The 23,417-nt window shown below is 45.0% G+C and overlaps 1 protein-coding gene across 3 annotated transcripts in view; it reads left to right on the plus strand.

Annotated features, from left to right (window-relative positions):
* Positions 1-204: 204 nt before the first annotated feature.
* Positions 205-23,417, plus strand: part of Sh3d19 (SH3 domain containing 19) — a 165,032-nt gene continuing 141,819 nt past the window's right edge. For 2 of the 3 annotated variants that reach the window (XM_052730219.1, XM_052730220.1), the window contains exon 1: positions 205-735. In XM_052730219.1, coding sequence (XP_052586179.1) covers positions 624-735 — 112 coding nt within the window. In that variant the 5' untranslated portion in view covers positions 205-623. The remainder of the gene's footprint in view (positions 736-23,417) is intronic. The other variant, XM_052730221.1, reaches the window with a different exon arrangement.

Here is a 23,417-nt window from a genome sequence, read left to right on the forward strand (position 1 = left end):
GAGGAAGAAGAGAGAGAGAGATAGACAGACAGACACGGATAGAGACAGAACTCCCAGAGTCTAGACTCAACTCTAGGTGGTGCGCCCCAAGTGAAGTTCAGCCTCTCCTAGCTGGTGCATCTCTCCTAGCTCGCCCTGGAACCGGTTCCTCCCCCTTTTGTTTAAGTGTCAAGCGAATGGGTTTCCTGTTGACTCCGGGATATTGTGAAAGGGCAGGAAGAGGCCAGGCCTCCTCGTCTCTCTCTCCTCGCCATCCCCTTTATTTATTTTGTGCACGTCTGTTTGGGTTCTGGGGGTGTTTCCAGCTTGTGCTGCTGGAGGGCGGCCTCGGCAGCCCGTAACCCCTCCCCGAGGAGGCGAGGCCGGCCGGGAGCCCGCCCGGATCCCAGGCTGGACCTCGGTGGGGCGGAGAAGGGGACAGGACGGGAAGCGAGCGGAGAGAGCCAGCCGAGGAGCTGCAGGCCGCCGGTGCGTGCCCAGGAGGCGGGGAGCTCGGCCCGGCCCGCGCCCCAGCTCCGCGCGCTGCAGGTGGAACCGTCCTTCCCCGCCGAGCGCGCTGGCGAGGGGCACCGGCTGCCCGCAGCTCGCCCGCCGTCCCCGGGCTGCGCGGTGGCGCCTCGCCCATGGCTGAGGGCCGGCGGCGGGAGGACGAGGAGGAAGAGCTGCGAGAGCGCCGGGAGCTTGGGGGACCGCGCCGCGCCCGGGGCCGCGCGCTCCCGGGCCACTCGGCTGCAGGTGAGACGCGAGGGGGCGAGGGGACCAGGGCCACACCGGGGTGGGGGGACGCCGAGGACCCGGCTCTCCGTGGCCACTCACGCCCTGCCCTGCCCCGCGCGCGCGCGGCGGCAGTTCTCGCTGCAGCCTGGGGGGACTGACACCTTTAACTCGTGGAGGCGAGAGGGCGGGACAGTGGCCATGCCATCCTTAGTCTCCGTTTCGGGCTGAGCCGAAAAGAATTCAGATTGCTCTCTTTACCTGCTAGTGGCCTTGGAGCTGAAAACTCCAAAATTTCCGTGCAAACTCAATCCAAGGCTGCTGGCTTGGAACTTGTGGCTGGGTGATAACTTATCTGTGGGTGAGTCAGAGGCCATGGAGAACTCCCTACGTCTGGCTCTCTCGGTGGACAACGACCCCTCCCTATGGTTTCGCCTGCGCCACCTCAACCTGGTCAGACCACGTGCCCATACTGAGTCAAGTCTTGTTTCAGCAGCGGGTGAACTTCGGACCTCTGGTGCCTTCCTTCCCTCCCCCACGCACGAGTTTTTCTGCTTGAGAGTAATTCGTTGAAACTACCCTCGCCGTGGTAGTGCCCAATGTAGTTGGACTGGGGATCATTTGGGGCCTATAGTTATGATCTTGTTTTGGGGCACACAAAAGCTGCACGGATCAAGTAGCTTGGCGGATAATGTTTAAGATTAAATGTAGATCCACACTCCTCCCCCTTTTCCGGGGTGTTTTTTTTTTTTTTTTTTTTCAATCTAACCTAATGGGCAGGATATTATTGGGCCTTTGGTTCCAGCTGGTTAACCACAGTTATCAGCAACTGGAGGAAAGAATTAGCCTAGAGGCAGATGCAGAGAGGTGAAGAATTTGGGAAGATCCAAGTGGATTCCACTCACCAGGTGGGAGTCTCCTTAGAAGGTAAACATGGGGGAGCTTTTCCCTGTGACCACCAGGAGAAAGTTGGGTCTGTGCAAATGGAGGGCAGAAAATGGGATACCCAGGGGAGAAAGTTTGTCAGAGCAGGATACTCTCCGTAGAAGTCCTGGAACCTTAAAAATAACTTCCTACGCCCGTTACTGCACCTTTTCTTCAGAGTAAAGACACTTGACTGTCACCATGAATACCAACTGGTAATCATTGGTAGTTTTGTTCAGTGATTAAGTGAAATAACACGAAATTGTTGAGTAAATGATTAGAGAATACCACGGGAAAAGTTCGCAAAGATGTACCTCCATTGCTTTATGGATTTAAAAAGTGTGGGCTCTTCTGGATTCCTGGTACCTGTCAGCAAAGCTTCACTTTACAAAGGACCGCACTGTGGAGATTGTGTTGGAATGTAAACTAGATATGACCCAGCTCTATGTTCAATATTTCCTCAGTGTGGTTTTAACCCCAAGGCATTTTTGTAGCTTTTCACTAGTTCTATACTGTCTGAAGGCTGCCAGGGCCTAGTTAGGTTCTGTGATAATAGTTTGCCAAGACATGATGGTGTGTAGTTTCTGCATTTAGAAATAGGTGTTTTCAGCTTTCTTATCTTTAGTATGGCCTTTCTTCACGGAGGGGTGAGGGGACAGCAATTCCATAAGTGGGTCAAGAGGGTCAAACTTACAATTCTAAGTTTTATTGTCTTGGGGATAAGTTATTTAGTAGTTGACATGCTTTATAGGTGGTGTTTCTCCCGCCAAATTTATCGCTGTGTTTTCAAACACTTTGCATTCCTTACCAAGCTTGGGCATTAACTCTGGTGCTTGACTGGTGCCCCCTTCCAAGTGAGAGTGTGAACTGACGCAGGCCTAAGGTCCCCTGTTTCTTCCTTACCGTAGTTCATTCTGCCTGTTCTCAGGGTTCCTTCCTTCCTCCCTCACGTTGAAGGTTTCCCTTCTAAAGATTTCTCCTTCTCTTTAATCTCATCTAACCTGATGCATGCCATAACCCTGGGGCTTGGAGACTTGAACACCAGCGAGCTTTCTCACCCTGGTAACTTATGTGTGGTTATATAAACGTATCTATTTTTGCAATATACTTACAATAAATTATAAAGTGAAGAGTATTCTAACTTATGCCAGAGTAAGAAAAAGAATATCAATTCCTTAGAATCATGCTTCTATCCTTCCCAGACATTCTCTCTGTATAGTTAACCATTAAAACCTTTTTCCCTGTGTGTGTCTGTGTGTGTCTGTGTGTGTGTGTGTGTATTTCTAGGGACTGAATCCAGGCCATTGTGTGTGCTAGGCAAGTGCTCTACTACTTGATATTTAAAAAAAGAAAAAAAAAACTTTTAAAAAAACTGTTTCCTATTTTGTCTTTAAAATTTTTCCACACACATCCTATACAATATTAAGTTTATAACCTGACTTAGGTAGAATCATCCTGAATGTAGTTTTTCCAAGGTCATGCCCAGTCTGGCCTCAAATTAACGATCCATCTGCCTCAGCCTTCTAAGTGCTGGCATTATAGGTGTATGACGTCAGATCATGCTTTTTAAAATACCATGCTTTTGTTTTATTTTGTGTTTCTTTGATGACAGGTGTAGGGTATCCTTAGAAAAAAGTGATTTTAGGAATCACTATTTTGTCTTACACATAGGAAGTTAACTGATTTGGCTCCTACCTTCTTCATAAAATATATCTAAGTTTTCTCAGGTTTTTTGTTGTTTGTTTGTGGAGGCAGGGGAACATGCTAGAGACTGAACCCAGGGCCTTACCTATGCTAACATGGCTCTTATCAGCCCTATTTTTTTTTTTTAATTTATTGTTTAAAGTTCCAAGATATTACCTAGGGCACCAAATGGGCTATTTCCTCCGGTTTTTATTATTATTATTATTATTATTTTATTACTATTATTACTACTACTATTGCTACTATTCTATTACCCCCAGACCCATTACTTCTTTGTGATTCTAGTCTTCTCTTAGTGATTAAGAGAACCACACAGAAAATGTCATAACATACAAGGGGTGAGAGGAGAGGGGAATTAAAAGAGAGAAAAAACAGCAGAATGAAGGGAAGGAGGAAGAAGAAAAAGCCAACTGAAATTTTGCAGACATGGAGAAGCTACCTAGCTGGCATTAATTTGTGAGCGGACAGGGGAGCAGAGAGGATTACCATGCACCGATGCTCGTGGACACTACCCTGTTGTCAACCTGATGCCATGTGAGATCTTCACTGTTGGTGGTGTGATACGAAATCCTTAATTGCCTCACGTGGCAGCTTTAGTATAAAAACCAGGCACATTTTAATTCTTGGAGCGCCCATTAAATGTCAGTCTCAAGCAGGGAAGACGATTGTGGGTGTGTGAGTCAAGTGATTCTCAAACTTTTCCTTTGTGTATCAAAACTGCCTTCTAGGGCTTGTTCAGTCACAGACTGCTAACTGTCCTCTCAGGTCTCTGATCTCCACTGGTTGGGGGATAACTTGCTGGAGCTGTTCCCTCCTTCTACCATGTGGGTCTCAGGGAGCAAACCCAGGTCAGCTATCACCTTTATTCACTGGACCATCTCACAGGCCCGGATCGGAGCCCGTTCTCAATGTACTCCCAGAGATTTTTATGCTTCTGGTTCCTTCAGAAGGGTTCCTCTGAACAGAGCAATTGAAAAACAATGAGATTAACACAAAGAGATCCACAGACTAGCACATAAGCTTATTTTTTATTCTGGAGTTCTTGGCAGCTTAAAGGAGTCCGTGGTTGATTGATGTGGGCCAGCCTACATCGTCAACACATTCTCTGTTCTTGACTTTTTCTTTCTTGCCATTGGTCAGCAATTCTTCATCTATCCGCACAGCTGAGTCTGGTGTGTTGGTGTTGCCGTGTCGCACTGGTTAGTGCCGGTGAAGTGGACCACGTGGAGGGCAAGGGGAAGTGAAAGCTGGGGTGCCCAGCTCTTTCCAGGTCTCCAGAGACTGCCTTAGCTTTTAATATGGAAAGTTCTCGGGAAACTCCCAAGAATTAGGGGCATCAGGATGTAGCTGCGACCTCAGCAAAGCTAAGGTTGGACAGCTTCTTCTGACCTTGGGGGAAGAGGGAGGAAAAGGAAGGATGAAGCTGGCTCATGCTTACATCAGAGTGAGCATCGTGGGTTGTTTTCCAGTCAGCGTTGTTTGTAAGATTGATAATGTCACAGGTTGCTCTAGGTTTTTATCACAATTGTGTAGAATGGGTCTTCTTAAATATTTTTTTTCACTTAACACCCTTTTTGGACCAGAAAATTTTTATATACCCCTGGATGTATAAGCTTATAAAAACACTAACTGATAAGAAATCATAAAGAATTTTTATGTTGAAACAATTCTTTGATATACATTTTCCCACTTATTAAAGAGAAAATCGGATTTGCATGCTAATCAGCTGGATCTTTTTTTTATGTTTGAAATCTTGGCTGAAATGTTAGTCTGCTGGATGTCAGAACGTCTCCAGTGTTTTTCCAAGTTGGTGGGTATTTTGATTTTGTAGTTGTCAGTGCTGAGGATGCTGCTCATAGAAGCACATGGTCCAGAATGCCTGAGGTCATGTTAAGAACACACACTCCAGGATGACTGAAGTCATGTTAAGAACACACACTCCAGAATGACTGAAGTCATGTTAAGAACACACACTCCAGAATGACTGAAGTCATGTTAAGAACACACACTCCAGAATGACTGAAGTCATGTTGAGTGCTATTTCACAGATTGTTGGAAATTCTGTTCCAATCCCAAGACGAAATTCATTTAATGATTTTGTTTGGTTGGTTGGTTGATGGTTTTTTTTCTGTTTTGTTGTTGTTGTTGTTGTTTTGTTTTTGTTTTTGTTTTTCAAGACAGGGTTTCTCTGTGTAGCTTTGGCTGTCCTGGAACTCACTCTGTAGACCAGGCTGGCCTTGAACTCAGAGATCCACCTGCCTCTGCCTCCCAAGTACTGAGATTAGAGGCTGCACCACCACTGTCCGGCTCCATTGAATGATTTTTTAAAATGAAACAAGTCAGTATCTCAAATAGCAACTTTAAAAATCAAACATTCCAACACAATGCAAATCAAATATATAGTGATTTGATACATGCTGAAGAATGGTTCTAAGAAGATATTGTCATTATTTTCTATAATTAATTCATGTTATGTCTATAAAGCAGAAACTTCTTATATACAGTAAAAAAAAAAGTAAATAAAAATAAAATAAAATAAAAACACTGTAATTTACAACATAAAGTAGTCTCAAATCGAGCCAGGAAGTGTTTGTTGATGTTGCTTGGTGTGGTGATGTGTGGTGCAGGCCCTGGTTGGTGTGGTGACGTGTGTGGTGTAGACTGTGTGTGTGTGTGTGTGTGTGTGTGTGTGTGTGTGTGTGTATGTGTGTGTGTGTGTGTGTGTGTGTGTGTGTGTGTGTGTGTGTGTATGTGCTCAGAACCAGGGCTGCAATGGAGCTCAGGGCTGTAATACAGGCAAGAACTGTCAGAAACTGTTGAATCTGCTGCACATTTGATTTTGAATTTATTTTTGGTCCTTGCACATTCAGAAACATTTTACTATTCCCAATATTTTTTTTTGCAAAAACACATTCAGTTATGTGACCCCATATGCAAGGTGACAGTTCACACTTTAGCTGTGGTAAATACATTATGGTTTTTGTCCATTCTTTTATTGGTTTTTGGAGTTTTTTTCTTTTTCTTTTTTTTAAACTAAGGTATCTAAAATTTTGTGAGTAATTATATGTACTACAAATATTTTCTACTCTGACGCTTATCTATTTATTTATTTTCTTTGTGGTCTCTTTGATGTCAACCTTTCTCATTTCAATGTAAACAGCTATGTGATTTTTTTTCCTTTATAATTTTTCCACTTCCTCTTCCTGGTTAGTAAATGCTACTCCTACAATAAAATCATGAGAGTATTTTCTCTGTAGTGTTTTATGGTGATGCTCCGAGAACACAGCCAGACATGTGGTAAATAGTTATAGTTAATAGTGTTTACTTTATGTCTGCTCTTCACTATTGCTAAATTACCTGATACTTAATTCAATCCAAATTTCTGTTCCATTTGGGGATTAGTTGTGGGTTTTTTTTATTTGTTTGTTTGGTTGGTTGGTTGGTTTTTCAGGACAGGGTTTTTCTATGTAACACCTCTTGTCTGTCCTGGAACTCACTCTGTAGCCCAGGCTGGCCTTGAACTCACAGAGATCCACCTGCCTCTGCCTCCTGAGTGCTGGGATTAAAGGCGTGTGCCACCGCTGCCTGACTAGTTGTGGGTGTTTTATCAGCAGAAGAAGCATCAGGCAGATGCAGTGTCACACTTAACAGTCAGATATGGTCACTGTGAAATGTACCTTAGTCCTACCAGACTCCCAAAGCCTGAGACTGGTTCTTCATCTTGGCATTCTGCAAGCCATAGATGAAGATGAAGAAGAAGAAGAAGAAGAAGAAGAAGAAGAAGAAGAAGAAGAAGAAGAAGAAGAAGAAGAAGAAGAAGGTGGTGATGGTGATGATGATGATGATGATGATGATGATGATGATGACTATGTGTGTGCCTGGGTGCTTTGCCTGCACGTAGGTCTATCTACCACGTGCCTCGTGCCCACAGAGGTCCGAAGAAGGTCTGGAGTTCTAGACGGTTGTAAGCCATCATGTGGGGGCTGGGAATAAAACCGGATCCTCTGCAAGAGCTACAGGTGCTCTTGACTGCGGAGCCAGCTCTCCTGCCCCCATACGGATTATTTTAACGTGGCCCAATAGTAATGTTTAGGTTTCATTATTGTCACAAATGAAAAGTTTGTTCCTGTGACTTAATTTCAACAAGTCAGAAGTTGACAGTTTCCTTCCTCCTTCTCTCCTCAGTCCTGGAGGTCAAACCCAGGGCCTTGAGTATGCCGGAGAAGCCCCTAAGGAAGCGAGTGCCCTAGGGAAGAGCCTGCGCTACACGCATGCACAGCACATACACATACACACACATACATACACACACACACACACACACATAACACACATGTACATACACACACATACACACATATACATATACACACATACACATACACACACATACACACACATACACATACACACATATACACACATACACATACACACATACATGCACACACGCACACATACACACATATATGCACACACACACATACACACACATACACTGCTTCACACTCTCATTTGCTTTCTTTCAATTCCTCCTCTTCTCTTTTCAAATTTATTTCTAAGCTAAAAGCGCTGACATTTTTTTTCCGCATTTCACAATGCACATGAAAACTCACTCCACCCTTTAATCTATATTTTTAATTATGTCTATATAAGTATTTGCCTTTGCATATGTGCACCGTGCACACCCCTGGGGACCTGCAGAGGTCAGAAGTGGGTACTGGGTCTCCTGGCCCTGGAGTTGCAGACTGTCATAAGCTACCATGTGGCTGTGGAGAACTGAACCTGGGCCCTCTGCAAGAGCAGCAAGTCCTTTCCAGATACTTAAACAAAAATAGCAAAAGGCCGACATAAAGTAAACACTAACAACCTTATAAATATTTACATGTCTGGCAGTGTCCTAGGGGTATCATAATGCAGCATTACAGAGAAAATATTCTCCTGACCTTCAGGGATAGTGTAAAGAGCATGGGGTCACGCTTTGCAGCCCACCCTGGCCTCAGACTTGTGATTCTCCTGCATCAGTCTCTAAAGGGCTGGCGTTGCAGGTGTGCCAGCCCTGTAATCACACCCGACCGGCGCAACCTATTTCTCATGAGGGTGTGTCCTTCCATTCTTCTTTGTCTTTGCCTCTTTGACCCATGTACTTCTGTAACTTTATCAGCTTACGCCATTCTGGGGAGAGCATGAGCATTCCCTTTTCGGTGAACATTTCAGCTTTGCATCCAATCCCACCTCGTTTCGCTTCGGAGTCTTCGGCGGTTGACAGCCTCTTTCTGGGTCTTCAGGTTTGCTTTTGGATTTTGTGCTGTGGGTAGAGGGATAATGCCGGGGTAGAGCCCCGGTGCCCTGCACATGCTGAGCAGGTGCTCTGCCACCGCAGGTCCAGACAGCTCCTGTTGCCTTCGTTTTGCTTGCTGGCCTTACCGTGTTGCAGGATCCCACCTACCATATCACATTCCTTGCCGTGTCTCTAGGCTTCCTGCGGCTGTGGCAGCTCCCTGGATTTTTCTTGGTTTTGGTACCTTTGCTGTGTCTCAACTGGCATTTGTCTGATTTGTTTCAAAGTTTGAGAAGCCACTTACTTATTTGTTTGCTGTGTAAGAGAGTGTGGCTGTGGGTGTGCTGCCAAAGGGCCTGTGCTGCAAAAAGGCAGGGGCTCTCTGGGTTCCTGCTGCTGTGCTGTGCACCAGGGTCGCTTGCCCAGAAGTTTCTGGGTAATTCTTTCTCCGCCTTCTGTCTTTTTTTTTTTTTTTTGGTTTTTCCAGACAGGGTTACCCTGTGTAGCTTTGCGCCTTTCCTGGAACTCACTCTGTAGCCCAGGCTGGCCTCGAACTCACAGGGATTCGACTGCCTCTGCCTCCCGAGTGCTGGGATTCAAGGCGTGCGCCACCACCACCACCGCCCGGCCCCTATTGTGAGTTTTAAGTGTCATGTATTTCAGGCTGGGCTCAACCTTGTTATGTAGCCAAGAATGGACCTTGAACTTGTGATCCTTCTGCCAACATCTCTTGAGTGCTGGGATTAAGAGCTGCTGCCACTGTTCTTGGTTTTCAGAGTTCTGAGAATCAAACGCAGGGGCTTCTTGCCGGCTAGGTGAGCACTCTACCAACCACACACCATTCCCGCCCTGAGAAGATTCTTTTCCACTCCCTCGGCATCTTCAGCTCTACAGAACAATGGGGTTTCCTTTGGTCCCGGAGAATCTCAGTTTCGCCACCCTAAGTCTTTGTATGATTTCATTTCATAATTGAAAGGAGAAAGATGTGAAATACACACGTGATTAAGGTAACCCTACAACTAAGACTCATTCACACTAGAGCGCTCTAGCGACAGGTAGGATGACTAATATACATTCCTTTCCAATTTCAGAAATGGAGAGGAAGTCAGAGAGCAGGAGAGGATTTGGAAAAACACTGGGCTCTGATGAATCAGAGAATGAGTTACTGTTTTGTTGTGCACTAGGTACCAGGCAGTAGTCTAGTTGTTTTACACATATTTTTCTCATTCAGCCCTGGCAAGAGTCCTGTGAAGTAGATCTGACTCTCTCCTTCATTTTATGGACGAAGGGCCGAAAACCTGCAAAGGGTAGATAATCCACTGAAGGCCACACAGGTAGTAACAGAATAGGAGTGAGGTGCAGACACTTGTCTGCCCAGTGCTCATTCATTACGCCATCTTGGTGACCGGAACACCTGTTGTTGCTGAGTATGGCAGCTGTGGTTACCTAGGAAACTGCTTCTCGCCTGCTCATGAGGTGCAAGTGAGTGTTGAGTGGGGCTTCCGAGAGTTTTGTTCTTTAAGGGGTTAACTCGGAGGCTGGAGAGATGGTGGTTCAGCAGTTACGGGCAGTGACTTCCCTTCCATAGGATCTGGGTTTGATCCCAGCATCCACGTGGTGTCTAACAACTGTCCTAGGAGATCTGATGGCCTCTTTGGGCCTCCAAGAGCACTGCATGTATGTGGTACACAGACACACATGCAGGCAAGACACACCTGCATGTTTAAAAACAGTCTTGCCGGGCGGTGGTGGCGCACGCCTTTAATCCCAGCACTCGGGAGGCAGAGCCAGGCGGATCTCTGTGAGTTCAAGGCCAGCCTGGGCTACCAAGTGAGTCCCAGGAAAGGCGCAAAGCTACACAGAGAAACCCTGTCTCAAAAAACCAAAAAAAAAAAAAAAAAACCAGTCTTAAAGGCATTAACTCAGTTGCACAGAATGGCCTTTTTCTATCCCCTCATTCCCCCTGCTTCTACATGTTGGTAAGCTTTCTCTCACTGTGACAAAATGCCTGAGAAAGTCAACCTAAAGGAGGAGAGGGTTATTTGACTCTTGGGTTCATAAGTGTGGGTCTGTACTGGCTTAGTCCCATTGCCCTTGAACCTGTGGCCAAGTGATACTCTCATGGCCAGTAGTTCTTAGCACAAGAAGCCTTTCTCTCAATGGTAGCTGGAAGCCAAGAGAGAGAAGAGAAGGTACCAGGCTTCTAGTGGCCTAACTTCTGTTTACTAGGGCTCACCTTATATCGGTTCCCCAACTTCCCCAAAGTGCCACAGGCTGAAGACCAAGCCTTCAACACGTAGGCCTCAGGGATATTGAGGATCCAAATGGTAGCATGCCAGGAATCAAGATCTCTAGCTCTCAGTAGCGATCCCAGGCCCCAGGAGCAGGAAATGACTATGGTGGAGCAGGAAAGTAGATGGAAGAAGAGTATGGTGGGAAAATAGGTGAGATCCTCGTTCCCGATGGTAGTAGGATCACCATATGAACTTTTGCTTGCCTTCTTTCTGTGAGAGAGAAAAACAGCAACAGCAGAAACTGTCTTGAGTAAGCCACTGTTATCCCGTGCCTCTAACCACAAGTCCAATGTAGTCCTTAACTGAGAAAGCCTCCAACTTGATGTTTTTACTTGCCTTACCTTACCACTAAACTATAATGTACTTCGTTAAAACAAGGTTGCCCGAGGATGCCTAGATCTGTCTGAGGCTGGAGAGTTGGCTCAGCTACTGGCTGCTTTTTAGACAACTGGGGTTCAGCTCCTAGTACCCAGTGGTGGCTCACCGTGGTCCGCATTTAGTAGGTTTTAAGCGTCTGCATTTTTCCTTCCCTTCTTCTCCTCTTGCTCTTCTTGACCTTCCCTCTCATCCCCTTTCCTCTGCGATGGGTCTCACTGTGTTTCCCAGGCTGCTTTGGAACTCCTGGATTCAAGGGATCCTCTTGCTAAATTATCCTCCTGAGTAGCCGGAACTACAGGCTGCTATGCTCTGCAGAGGAACATTTCTAACATTTCTAACAAGCTTCAGGTGGTCCTGCTGCTGGCTGTCCCTGGACTGAATCTGAGGACCAGGTTCTCCCTGTCTGTCTTTTGGGGCAGTGACTCTCAACTCCAGCAGAGTATTAAATTCAACTAGGAAGCAGTGCGCCTGTACCCCAACCCAGGGCCTTGCACACGCTAGCATGCTTTCTCTACTGAGCTATATCCTCAGCCATGGCTTTTGAGACCATATCTTCATATGTAGCCCACGTTGGCTTCAGACTTGTAGGCTTCAAGCTGGCAGGTCTCCAGCCTCCTGCCTAGTGTTTAGGATTATAGATTTGTGTGTGTGTGTGTGTGTGTGTGTGTGTGTGTGTGTGTGTGTGTGTGTGTCCCCACACCCTGCTGGTCTTGATTTTTAAACCATGACTTGATTTACTGTCGTTATATTTACTTTGATTATTTTATTCTCACCTGAATCCTTATGTAGACAAGGTTGGAAAGCATCCTCTTCTGCTCATGACCTGCCCTGTTGAGGGGAAACCATTTATCTAAGGAACTAGATCTTTATACTTTCCTGTCTTGTGTGAGTCCAAAGGGCATTAAATGTTTGTCCTATGGCACCATTAATGTAGCCTGTTGGCTTGTTGCTATAGGCATCTTGCTGTGTGGCATTATATGGCTATCAAGTCCAGCTTCCAGAGCCCTCCCACAAGCTGTCCTTGGGGATGGATGTTCTTGGCTGTCACCATAGAGAGGCTCTGTAGGGGCTGTGAGTTCCCTACACAAGGAGAGCCATGTGGCTGTGTATCTGCCACAACTTCACGTGTGCCCTGCACAGGAGGACACAGCCATTGTGTCTCATCAATTGACTTTTAAATTTTAAAGTTCAAATTACATTTATTTATTTATTTAGCCAGGAAAAGGATGCTAATCATGAAGTAAAGAGGGAGATACCGGAAAGGTAGTGCCATTAGAAGAGTTTGCAGCCACGTTTGGCATAGTGTGACAGGGTTATAATCTCAGCACCCAGGAGGTTGAGGCAGGAGGACCACAGAGTTTGAGGCCAACCTGGGTTAGGTCTCAAAACAAAATAAAAACAATCAAAAAACAAATAAAAAAAAACCCACTCACCTAATGAACCCACACTGTGATTGCAAAAGCCTTTAGCTCCCCGACTCCCCACCAAGCTATAATAAGAGTTATGTGTAGGGCTGGAGTGAACCTTAGAGACGTTTCTGAGGATGCCCACACTGTGGCCTGCACGGGGGTGCTGGGGAGTCTTGAGTCCAGGAGTTCCAGGCCAGCCTTGGCAACAAAGTGACTGTTTAGAAGAACAAATGGTGGGCTGGAGAGAACCCAGATTCATTTCCCAGCATCCACCTGGAGGCTCACAACCACCTGTAAGCTCCAGGAGATCTCACACATCTGTCCTCTGAGGGGACTGGACCAAGGTGTACAAACATATATACACATAATCTAAAGTCATAAAGTAAATCTGTATAAAGTATGTGTATAGAGGAGTCTTGAGGGAGGCAGGCCAGGTGGTTCACTGAGTAAAGATGATAGACACGAAGCCTGAACGTCTGAGTTCAGTGTCCAGGGCCAGCATGATGGAAGGAAAGGGCAGACTCCCACTTTTCTACTGACATTCACCTGAGGGTCTTGGCATGACAATCCCATGCTCACGACAGAAAGAAATAAAAATGTAATAAACTAAAGAAAACAAAAGATGAGTCTTGGGGGCTGTAGAGACAGTTCAGTGGTTAAGTGACTGCTCTTTCTGAAGACCTGGGCGATATTCCCAACATCTACATAGTGGTTCACAACTGTCTGTAACTCTAGTCCCAGGGGATCCAACACCCACTTCTGGCTTTTGAAGGCACCAGACATGCACGTGCTGCACAGACATACACATTAAAAAAAAAAAATTGAGAAACATTTTTAAAAAGAAATGTGACTTAGCTGAGCATCCAACCGTCATTCAGACTCCCTGGGCACCTTGCTTGTCTTAGATCACAGAAAGCCCGCAACACCCTTTTATTGCACTTTATTTATTTATCTTATTTTTTACTTTGTTGCATTTTAAAACATGATTTCCCTAGAGTATCTGGCCAGGGGAACTCCATATTCTTCTCCTTTGCCAAAGTGACTAGACAACGCAACTGTACTTCCTGGCTCAGAAACAGTGGTAATTAATGCTGATAACATAGAATGAATGTTTAACCCTGGAGAGTGGCATGGAAGGGGGCCTGGAGGCTTTTACTTTATAGTCCTGGACTGTTTGAGCTTCTCCCAGTGAGTGCTTATTATTTTTGAAATTTAAAGAAAGGAAAATAAATTTGAAACCCAAAGGGTGAAGATAGGTCGGTAGCAGAGCTCCAGCTTAGCTGCCAGGGACCCGGGTTTGTCTTCCATACAGAAACAACAAAGAGAAACATGAGATGTGATTGCCGGCCGCTTTTGTATACTTGTCTGTTTTATGATATTTTTAAAATGCTATTTTTCCCTGAGATGAGTTCCTGTAAAGATAATAGCAAGTGCTGTCCTGTTGATAAAAGAAATGATTGATAAACTGTCGTGCAGACGACTTTAGGACGAGAGCGTGTAATTGTGTTTCCACAGAAGCTCACTTTTCAAAGCGCTGGCTAATTTATCATTTCTTCATGAGTTTGATCTCTTATGCTATTTACTTGTTTTCACAAACACTGTAATCATTTGAAAAGCGAATCCTCATTTATAATCAAACTGTTGCCTGCTTAACATAATTAAAAACCCCAAGTATTCTCTGCTTTATTTTTTATGTGTATTTTGTCTTTTTCTTGTGACCCAACAGAACTTCTTCTGAGGACTAGATTCAGGGGACATGCATTCTTTTGGTTTTTCAAGACAGGGTTTCTCTGTGTAGACCAGGCTGGCCTCAAACTCAGAGCTCTGTCTACCTTTGCCTCCCCAGTGCTGGGATTAAAGATGTGCACCACCACCTGATTGAGAGACACATTCTAAGTGCTGAGCCTCAATGGGCATGGTGGAGCACACCTTTAATCCCAGCACTCACGAAGCAGAAGCAGCCACGTGGAGCTCTGGGTTTGAGGCTAACCTGGTCTACAGAGTGAGTTCTAAGTCAGTCAGACTATATAATATAGAAAGATCCTTCCTCAAAAAGCAAAAACAAGACTATACTTAATTAGATGTGCAACTTCCTACTGGTCAGCTGTCCTAGTTAGTTAGCATTAATTGTCAATCAATTGTGACAAAGTCTAGAATGGCAGGCTGGGGGGTGGAGACGTAGTAAAGAGTATCAATTGAGTAGTTGTCTATCTGGTTGATCTGTGGCCAAGTTGCTGAGGCATGTCTTGATTGCCTTAATCGATCTGGGAAGACCCACCCCTGTGGGTAGTGCCATTATCAGTGAACTAGCCAGGGAGCTAGCCCCAGCCTTCCTCCATGGTTTCTGCTTCAAGCACTTGCTTGAGTTCCTGTCATGACTTCCCTCAATGATGGGCTGTGACCTGGAAGTGTAAGCTAAATAAATCACCCCCCCCCCCCAGTTGTTTTTAGTCAGTGTTTTATGCAGTAACAGAAAGAAAGTTAAGGGACTGAAGAGATGGCTCAGCAGTCAGGAGCACCGACTGCTCTTCCAGAGGACCTGGGTTCAATTTCCAGCACCCATTTGGCAACTAACAACTATCTGTAACTCCAGTTTCAGGGGATCCAACACCTTCTTCTGGCCTCTGAGGGCACTGGATACACATGGTGCACAGGTATACATGCAGATAAAAATACCCATACACATAAAAAAGAAAAACAACCAAGAAAAGGAAATTAAAATACCAACTATATGATCTTGACTCACTCTTCTCAGAATCTTTATTGACAAATATGAAGGATTTGGACCTTGGCCCCAAGCTTATGACTGTTATAAATAAAGTTTTATTGGCACACAACCATATACATCCACATGGCTATTTTGTCTTACACCTCCAAAGTAGTTGCAGTAGAATCCATGTGACTGCAAGCTTGAAATGCTTGCTGTCATACCCTTTGGAAGAAAAGTTTGCTAATTCTTATCAAGTTTCCTTTCAGGCTTAAAATTCTTGGTTCTAGATTTGGACATTTAAGCCAATATCCCCACAGGCCCCTTCTTAGTAAATTACTAGAAAAATTCAACTGGAAGAGGGGGAAACACCCTAAATTATACATTATTTTTTGTTAGCCACCTGAACCTGACCTATTTTGTCACTAATGCTGTGGTTAAAACAAGCTTTAAATCTCACTGTCTATTCAGCTAGAGAGGTATGCATAGGCTCACCCTGGCGTTCTTCTGGGATCCTGGCTCCTAAGAGCTATGGACAGAACTATGGTAGGATCAATGGACAGAAATCCACCTGCCAACATTAAAGCTCAGGCTCAGGGTTGCAGATGTTAGTTCTCACATTTCTTTGGCTAACCTAGCATTAACAGCACCAGGCGGCTGCACTCTCCTGTGGGAGGCCCTGCAGGCCATGGGGGTCTTGAGCAGATGGCCAGAAGAAGTAGTGACGTCTTCCTCGCTTGTTTAAAGCTCTGCTAGTTTGAAGAGCCTGCAACTGTTGGCAGAAACTTGTTTTGGAATTCTTTGTCCAACACTTTTCATAAACTCCCTGCAACTAAGAAATAACTAGGAACTGGCCCAGTGAGCTTTTGGAATAGCCTGGTTTTCATAACTTGCTTATTCAAAACCCCAAGCATAGAGTGTGTTTTTAGAAGTTGAAAGTGCCACTATGAAGGATGTCGATCAGGTCCGTTCAGAACTACTCGGATACTGGCCCAGGCTCTTCAAATGGATTCATGTCTTTTTCCTTGTATGGCACTAACTTGGAAGTCTCTGAAGCAAGAGTGCATTTCTCTTCCTTGTTTGTGGTCTTTATGTCAGCCCCCTCTTTCCGAATTAAAAAATAGCTTCATTGAACCCTTAGGGGGATAGGATATTTCTCCTAAAATCCAAATGCTTGCCTTTGATGAGTATTTTAATTTCCCAGAGCCAAATGTTTTTATTATTCCAAACTCAATGGTCGAAAATATTGATCAAACAACTGCTGTCATTTCTCCCAGCCTTGCCTATCGATATAGAATTTTTAATGGCATTAACCAATTCTGAATCGTAATAGTTGCTGCATCCCAGATTTCTGTTGTAAACCGGTTTTTAGAAGCTTAGTTTTAAAAGTTGAGCACTGTTTGTTCCAGTATTTCAGAAGGAATCGTGGCATAACAGCCACGTCCTCAAGCCAGCTCAGGGGGCCGCAGTGGGAACGCTGTGGTGCCCAGAGGTTTAAACCTTCCACGTCGGTCCCATCTGTGAAGTCTGGTTTTCTTTCAATAGCCAGAATTCGGGAAAATGATTCCTTTTTTAGATTAAATGCTCATTGACTTTCCCCCTCTTCAGGAGGCGGAGGCCAGGACACCGGGAAAGGCTGTTTGGCCATCACTTATGGCTTTCTGTGCTTACAGAGGTGCTCGAATATTTTGAAAATCCTAAGAAAAATATGTGAATGTGCGTTTTCTTTTTCAGTACGGTGTTGGCAGTGTGGAGAAGGTAGTCCATAATTTGAAAGGATCTTTCTTATTTCTCTGCCCCTGCTCCTCCTTCTGAATTGTGGCACATCTGCTGGGATAACTAAAAGGCCCTTCAAATTACACCTATCTCTATTAATTTCCTATTGCTTTTGTAATGATTTACAAATTAAAGGCTTAAAATAACACAAAATTAAGATTGTATAGTTCTAGAGGTTCAAAGTCTAGAATCACTCTCCCTGCACTAAAAAGAGTGTTTGGCGGGTGATAGTTCATCTGTAGGCCCACAGACAGCCCATCGCTTTACTTTTTATTTAGAGACAGGGTTTCTCTGTGTAGCCCTCCCTTGCCTGAAACTCACTGTGTAGACAGGGCTGGCCTCTGAGTCACAGTGATCCACCTGCCTCTGCCTCCACAGTGCTGGAATTAGGTGTGCACCATCATACTTTTTAGATTTTAGGAGCCAAGTATATTCCTTGGCTCATGGTTCCTCGGTTCATCTCCAAAGCAACATCTTTGCTTTTCTGGTTCTACATCACGACGACATCTTCTGTGTCATGATGTTGTCTTAGCGTTTCTATTGCTGTGAAGAGACACCATGACCACGGCAACTCTTACAAAGGAAAACATTTAATTGTGGGGCTCACAATGTTTTAGAGGTTCAGTCCACTATCATCATGGCGGGGAACATGGCAGTGTGCAGGCCGACGTGGTGCTGGAGGAATAGCTGAGTCCTACATCTTAACGCAGCAGGAAGTTGACTGAGACACTGGGCAGTATCCTGAGCATAGGATACCTCAAAGCCCACCCCCACAGTGACACACTTCCTCCAACAAAGCCATGCCCACTCCACCAAAGCCACACCTCCTAATAGTGCTACTCCCTGTGAGATTATGGGAGCCAATTACATTCAAACTACCACAGTGTCCCACGAGCATCTCTGGCCCCAATTCTCCTGCCTTAATGTCAATATGCCCTGTCATTACTTTGGGTTACCTACATAACCCAGGATAGTTCCCCCATTTTGTGATACCTAATCTTATATGCAAACCCCTTTCACTATGTATGAAAACATATTTATAGGTTGTGGGGATTAGGACGTGGGAATCCTTGAGGGAGGCATTACTCATCTTGTTGCCTGATTTGATAGCACGGTAAATCCATTTCTCCTCCTCCTCCCTCATTTTGATTCTAATGGTACACTCACCAGGAGACCAGTGACTGTGAGACCTGTCATTCCTAATTTCCCTTCTTTCTCTCCCATCCTCCTGTCCCGACATCACACCTACTCCTACCACTCCCAGGTCACATCCAAAGCTGATCAGACGTGGTCTTTTCACTGCCACCCAGCTCTGTCCAGATTGATCCTGTTCACTAATTTCCACTAAACACAGACTGAATATCAGAAGTATCCTGGATCCCCAGGCTGGCTCCCTGCCCCTGCCTTCCACTCTTGGGTGTTCTGAGTTAATCACAGCCCTATACTGTGTGTTTCATTAAGTGGCACACACGGTACCCCAGGACTAGATCTCCATCACTTTCCTTCAGCCATGTGGAGCTGGAAGTGAAATCTTACATCACAGGAGACACTGGAGAGAATTTGTGTTGATTAAAGATAATGATCTTGAAAGTCTTGAAAGGCAGTTAGGGTTTGCATGAAAGATTTCAGTCTTTTTTGCTCATCTGGTTGAATATTTCCTCTCGATTATTGGGAATAGAGGATGAAATTAAGCTCTGGTTATCTGAGCAACTCTTTCCCTCCCCTTCCTGAAGAAAGGGTGTGTTTTAAAAAGTTGCAGATGCCTGCAGGCCAGAAGGGGGCACCAGATCTCATTGTAGATGGTTGTGAGCCACCATGTGGTGGCTGGGAATTGAACTCGGGACCTCTGGAAGAGCAGTCGGTGCTCTTAACCTCTGAGCCATCTCTGCTCGGGAGGCAGAGCCAGGCGGATCTCTGTGAGTTCAAGGCCAGCCTGGGTTCCAGGAAAGGCGCAAAGCTACACAGAGAAACCTTGTCTCAAAAAAAAAAAAAAAAAAAGTTGCAGATGGCTGCTTTCTATTATGTAAATAAAGCGTGTTTTGTCAGATTTGACGGAGAGCTGGCGGTAGTATCCACAGAACAGCATCTGGAGGAGTGAAGGGTCACCACTGAAACAGTAGCAACGTGCAGGCTTCCGGTCCTGTTCCGCGAGCTCTTTCTGTAATGTCCCCACGTGTGGGAGGACAACTGGATGGCTTAATGGAATCGAGGGGAAAACTAGGTCATTACTTGAAGCAGTCTATTTGCTACCAAGAAAAAAACCTGGATATCACTAACTATACACTTTCCCCTCCCACTTTTCAGGGGGAAAGATGTTTACTAGATTTTCAGCGATTTTTATTTATTAAAATCCTACCTTAATTAAAATTTCTCGAGACATCTGAAAATGAAGGGTAGCAGATATGAAAATGAGACATTCCAAGAAGTAACATATTCTGCAAATTAAAATTGATTTTAAATCAGAAGTCCTGTGCTGAGCCCTCCCAGAGCGGAGAATAAAGATGCCCTTGTTTATCCCTCCTTCAGTCTGCCAGTGTGGTGGCGCTGACTGCATTAGTTGCCTGTAACTGCTTGACATTTTAGTTTTGTGAATACAAATATCTATTGATTTTTCCCCCTCAGTAATGTATTAACAAGTTCCATACCCCACATCTTGGGTTATGCTTTCCATTTTGTGTTTTAGCAACTGAAACAGAAAATGTATATAATTACTTTGAGTCTTGTTTTGAAATGCAATCACAAGTATTGTTCAGATGTTTAGAGAGCCCCAAGTATATCACAGACAAGTCGATATTGACGTGAAGCAGGAGATAAACTTCCCTGTTCGTTTTTAGAAAGTGGCATTAATGAGGTATAACTCATGTGCCCTGCGATTCATCCATCGACTGTTAATTTTTCTTCGATGGTGCTGGGGATAGGATCCAGGGCTTTGCTTATCATGGCAAGTGTTCTACCACTGAGCCACACCCCAAGCCCTAAAAAACCAAATTAAAAAAACCATCCCTATGGTGCTTTGAGTGTATTCTGTCGGTGTTCTTTGCTTCCTTTTCTAAGCAGTAGACAGAAATAAGTGCATTGAGATGAACAAAAGAAGGGTATTTTAGGTACGGAGGGCAGACACAATAAGGCCATGAGGTGGAAATGGGCTGAAGGATCAAGAACCTGCTCTGGGTGGGTGTCTTAATGCTAGATTTTAATTCAGTGTAAGAAGCATGCTGGGGCTTTCTCAGATCACCATGGTAAACGGGCAGCTATAAGGGCAGTGCAGACTCGAAGCAGGAGAGGAAGAAAAACAACACGTTACTCTTACCTGATGCTTTGGTCTGATTTTTCTCCATCAGACTTCCTTGTACATGGCCTCAGTGTGTTTCTTTTGCATTTCATGTTGCTCCTTCACCAGGCTGTAAACTCCTTCAAGGCAGGCTTAGAGTATCGCAGGTTCGGCTGTTGATTTGGTGCCCACTACGTGGTGGGCACTCGATAACTGTTCAATGCACAGGTGCACACTCTGACTCGTTCCAGACTTCCTCAGGGGAAGAATCTGCTATGTTGTCCAGGACCGAGTCTATCTCTTTTTTTTTTTTGGTTTTTTGAGACAGGGTTTCTCTGTGTAGCTTTGCGCCTTTTCCTGGATCTTGCTCTGTAGACCAGGCTGGCCTCGAACTCACAGAGATCCACCTGGCTCTGCCTCCCGAGTGCTGGGATTAAAGGCGTGCGCCACCACCGCCCGGCTCCGAGTCTATCTCTTAAGCAAGACACCTGGCTGCTGTCCAGTCAGGTTCTCATTCCTGCTCCGTCCTATCAAGTGACAGGGCCCTTCTGATAGACCTCTTTCCGCTTGGACCCGGCACCCGCTAAAGGTTTACGTTTTGGTTCCTGGTTTATGAGAAAATTTTGCCAGATCCTATGCTGGGGGCAGCAGGGGGCTTGGGGGGGGGGGGTAAGTTGCTTCCCATTTTGAGAAAGCAGTGTTTGGTGGTCTTGACCTATGTCCTTTTTGCCCTGTGACTCTGGCTCACACCTGTACTTTCTATTCCGCCCTGGTCCTCGGTGGTAGTCTAGCTTTCCTGTTTCCTTCTCCCTCAGCCGTGTTGTGATCCAGAGCAGCCTTAGCTTCTGTTCTTGCATCTGATAAGTATATAGCTCCCCTGCTTTTAGTAATCTTCCCTTTCTGTGTGTTATGGCCGGGCAGGAGGAGCATCATCTCCTCCTTTCATCCTTTTATTTAATTAGTATCTGGAAACCTGAGTGTAAGAATTCTATGGGATTCTGGGTTGTCTCAGGAGACCAAATACTCAAGTTCTCACAGTGTAGCTGGGGATGACAAAAATCAGTCGGGTGGTTTTCATTCTTCCCTTCATTCAGATGGTTAGCGTGGCTGGGATACAGTTGTAGATGAAAATGAAAATTCCTACGCTCCTTCCTTCCATTTTGATAAGACAGATACAATAATTATACAGCTACATAAACAAACGTTAGGTAAGTGCTGTGTTGAGTTCTGTGAAGGAGGGCTCCATCGTGCTGTGTAAATGTTTATTATAAAGATCTGTTCTGGCCAGGAGAGCCAGCCAACACAGCTTTCAGAAAGTGAGGGGGTAGCTTGAGATTGGAAGTCATGGTAAGAACTCACCAAGCAAGGGCAGCCGGGAGAAGGAAGAGAAGATGCAAAAAGTCTGTGCTGAGGGGCATGTGGAGCATCTGAGGAAGGCTGGGCATCGACAGGAGGTAGAGTGACGTCAGAGGAGGCTGAAACCTCCTAGGGCCAGGTTTGAGGGCTCTGGACCATGTGAAGGATTTTTCTCCTATACTGAACAAGATACCTTCAGCGTGCTGTGAGCAGGAGAAATCGGGAGGCAGGTATTAAAAGTATTTTTTTATTTTAAAATTACCAGGGTGAATGCTATGGAGAATCGGGAGTTGGGTATAAAGTTATAGCTTGGGAAAGGACATGGAAACACCAGTTAGGACGCTGTAGCAAAAGTAAGATTCAAAGTTAGCAGAGTCTTCAGAACGTTTAAGCTGTGTTTATCTATTTGGTGTGTGGGAGCTGAGTGCATGTGCTGTGTGTATATATGGAGGTTAGAGGATTAGCTCCTGGGAGTTGGCTCTTGCCTTCTACCTTGTGCGCCCCAAGGCTTGAACTCAGGTCGTCAGGCCTGGTGGCAAGTGTTCCTACCTGCCAAGCCATCCTGCTGGCTCAGATCTTAAGTTTCCAAGTCCACCCACACGGTCCTGCTTCTTCTTTTTCTCATTTTAGACATTGTCCCTGTAGCTTACACCAGCCTTGAACTCCTGCCTTAGCCTCCTAAGAACTGGGATTATAAGCATGTGCCATGCCTGGCTTTCATACTCACTCCTCTTTAATGTATTTATTTATAAAAAAATTATTTTTGAAAGTTGATTTACTATAAAAGGCATAGATACAATAAACAAATTAAATGAGAAATAAAGGATGGCTCAAAGGTGTATAAATGAAATTACACCAGAAAAATCAAGTGCTGTGGAATAATCCTTTTGTACACTGTGAAGATTTGTCATTGTGATTGGTTTAATAAAGAAGCTGACTGGCCAGTAGCTGGACAAGATATAGGTAGATGGGAAAGCCAAACTGAGAATGCTGGGAAGGAGAAGGGGGGAGTCAGAAGACACTAGCCAGCCCCTGAGGAAGCAGGACATGTAGAAAATGAGCTAACAAGCATGAGCTACATGGCAAAGCATAGATAAGAAATATGGGTTAATTTAAATGTAAGAGTTAGCTAGTAACAAGTCTGAGCTATTGGCTGAACATTTATAATTCATATTAAGCCTCTGTGTGGTTACTTGAGAATGGCTAGCGGGACAGAAGCCTCAGCCTACAATCAAAGAGAAAGATAATGACTGTGGTCCATTCAGAACGAAGTTCTGAGCTCCTGCAGTCTAAAGGCAGAGGCTCTTTTCCTCGGTCTGAACATTTGAAGGCCTTTATTATAAAGCAGACATTATGGAACCTTGGTAGGTTAAGATTGTTTACCTGAGACCTCAGGGCTTGGGCTCATAGCATTAATCCATTTAGTTGATTGATCTATGTTTTTTAGAAAGGGTCTTGCTTTGTAACCCAGGTTTGCCTCAAACTCATGATGTAGCACAGGCTAGCCCCAGACTTGCTGTCCTCTGCTTTCCAGGTGCTGTGATTAGAGACTGTGCTGCCAAACCTAACAATATTTGTAGTAGTAAACCACACAGGAATTTTA

Source organism: Peromyscus californicus, unplaced genomic scaffold (assembly GCF_007827085.1).
Source record: "Peromyscus californicus insignis strain IS unplaced genomic scaffold, ASM782708v3 Scaffold_9__1_contigs__length_137607984, whole genome shotgun sequence".
Classification (NCBI taxonomy): domain Eukaryota; kingdom Metazoa; phylum Chordata; class Mammalia; order Rodentia; family Cricetidae; genus Peromyscus; species Peromyscus californicus.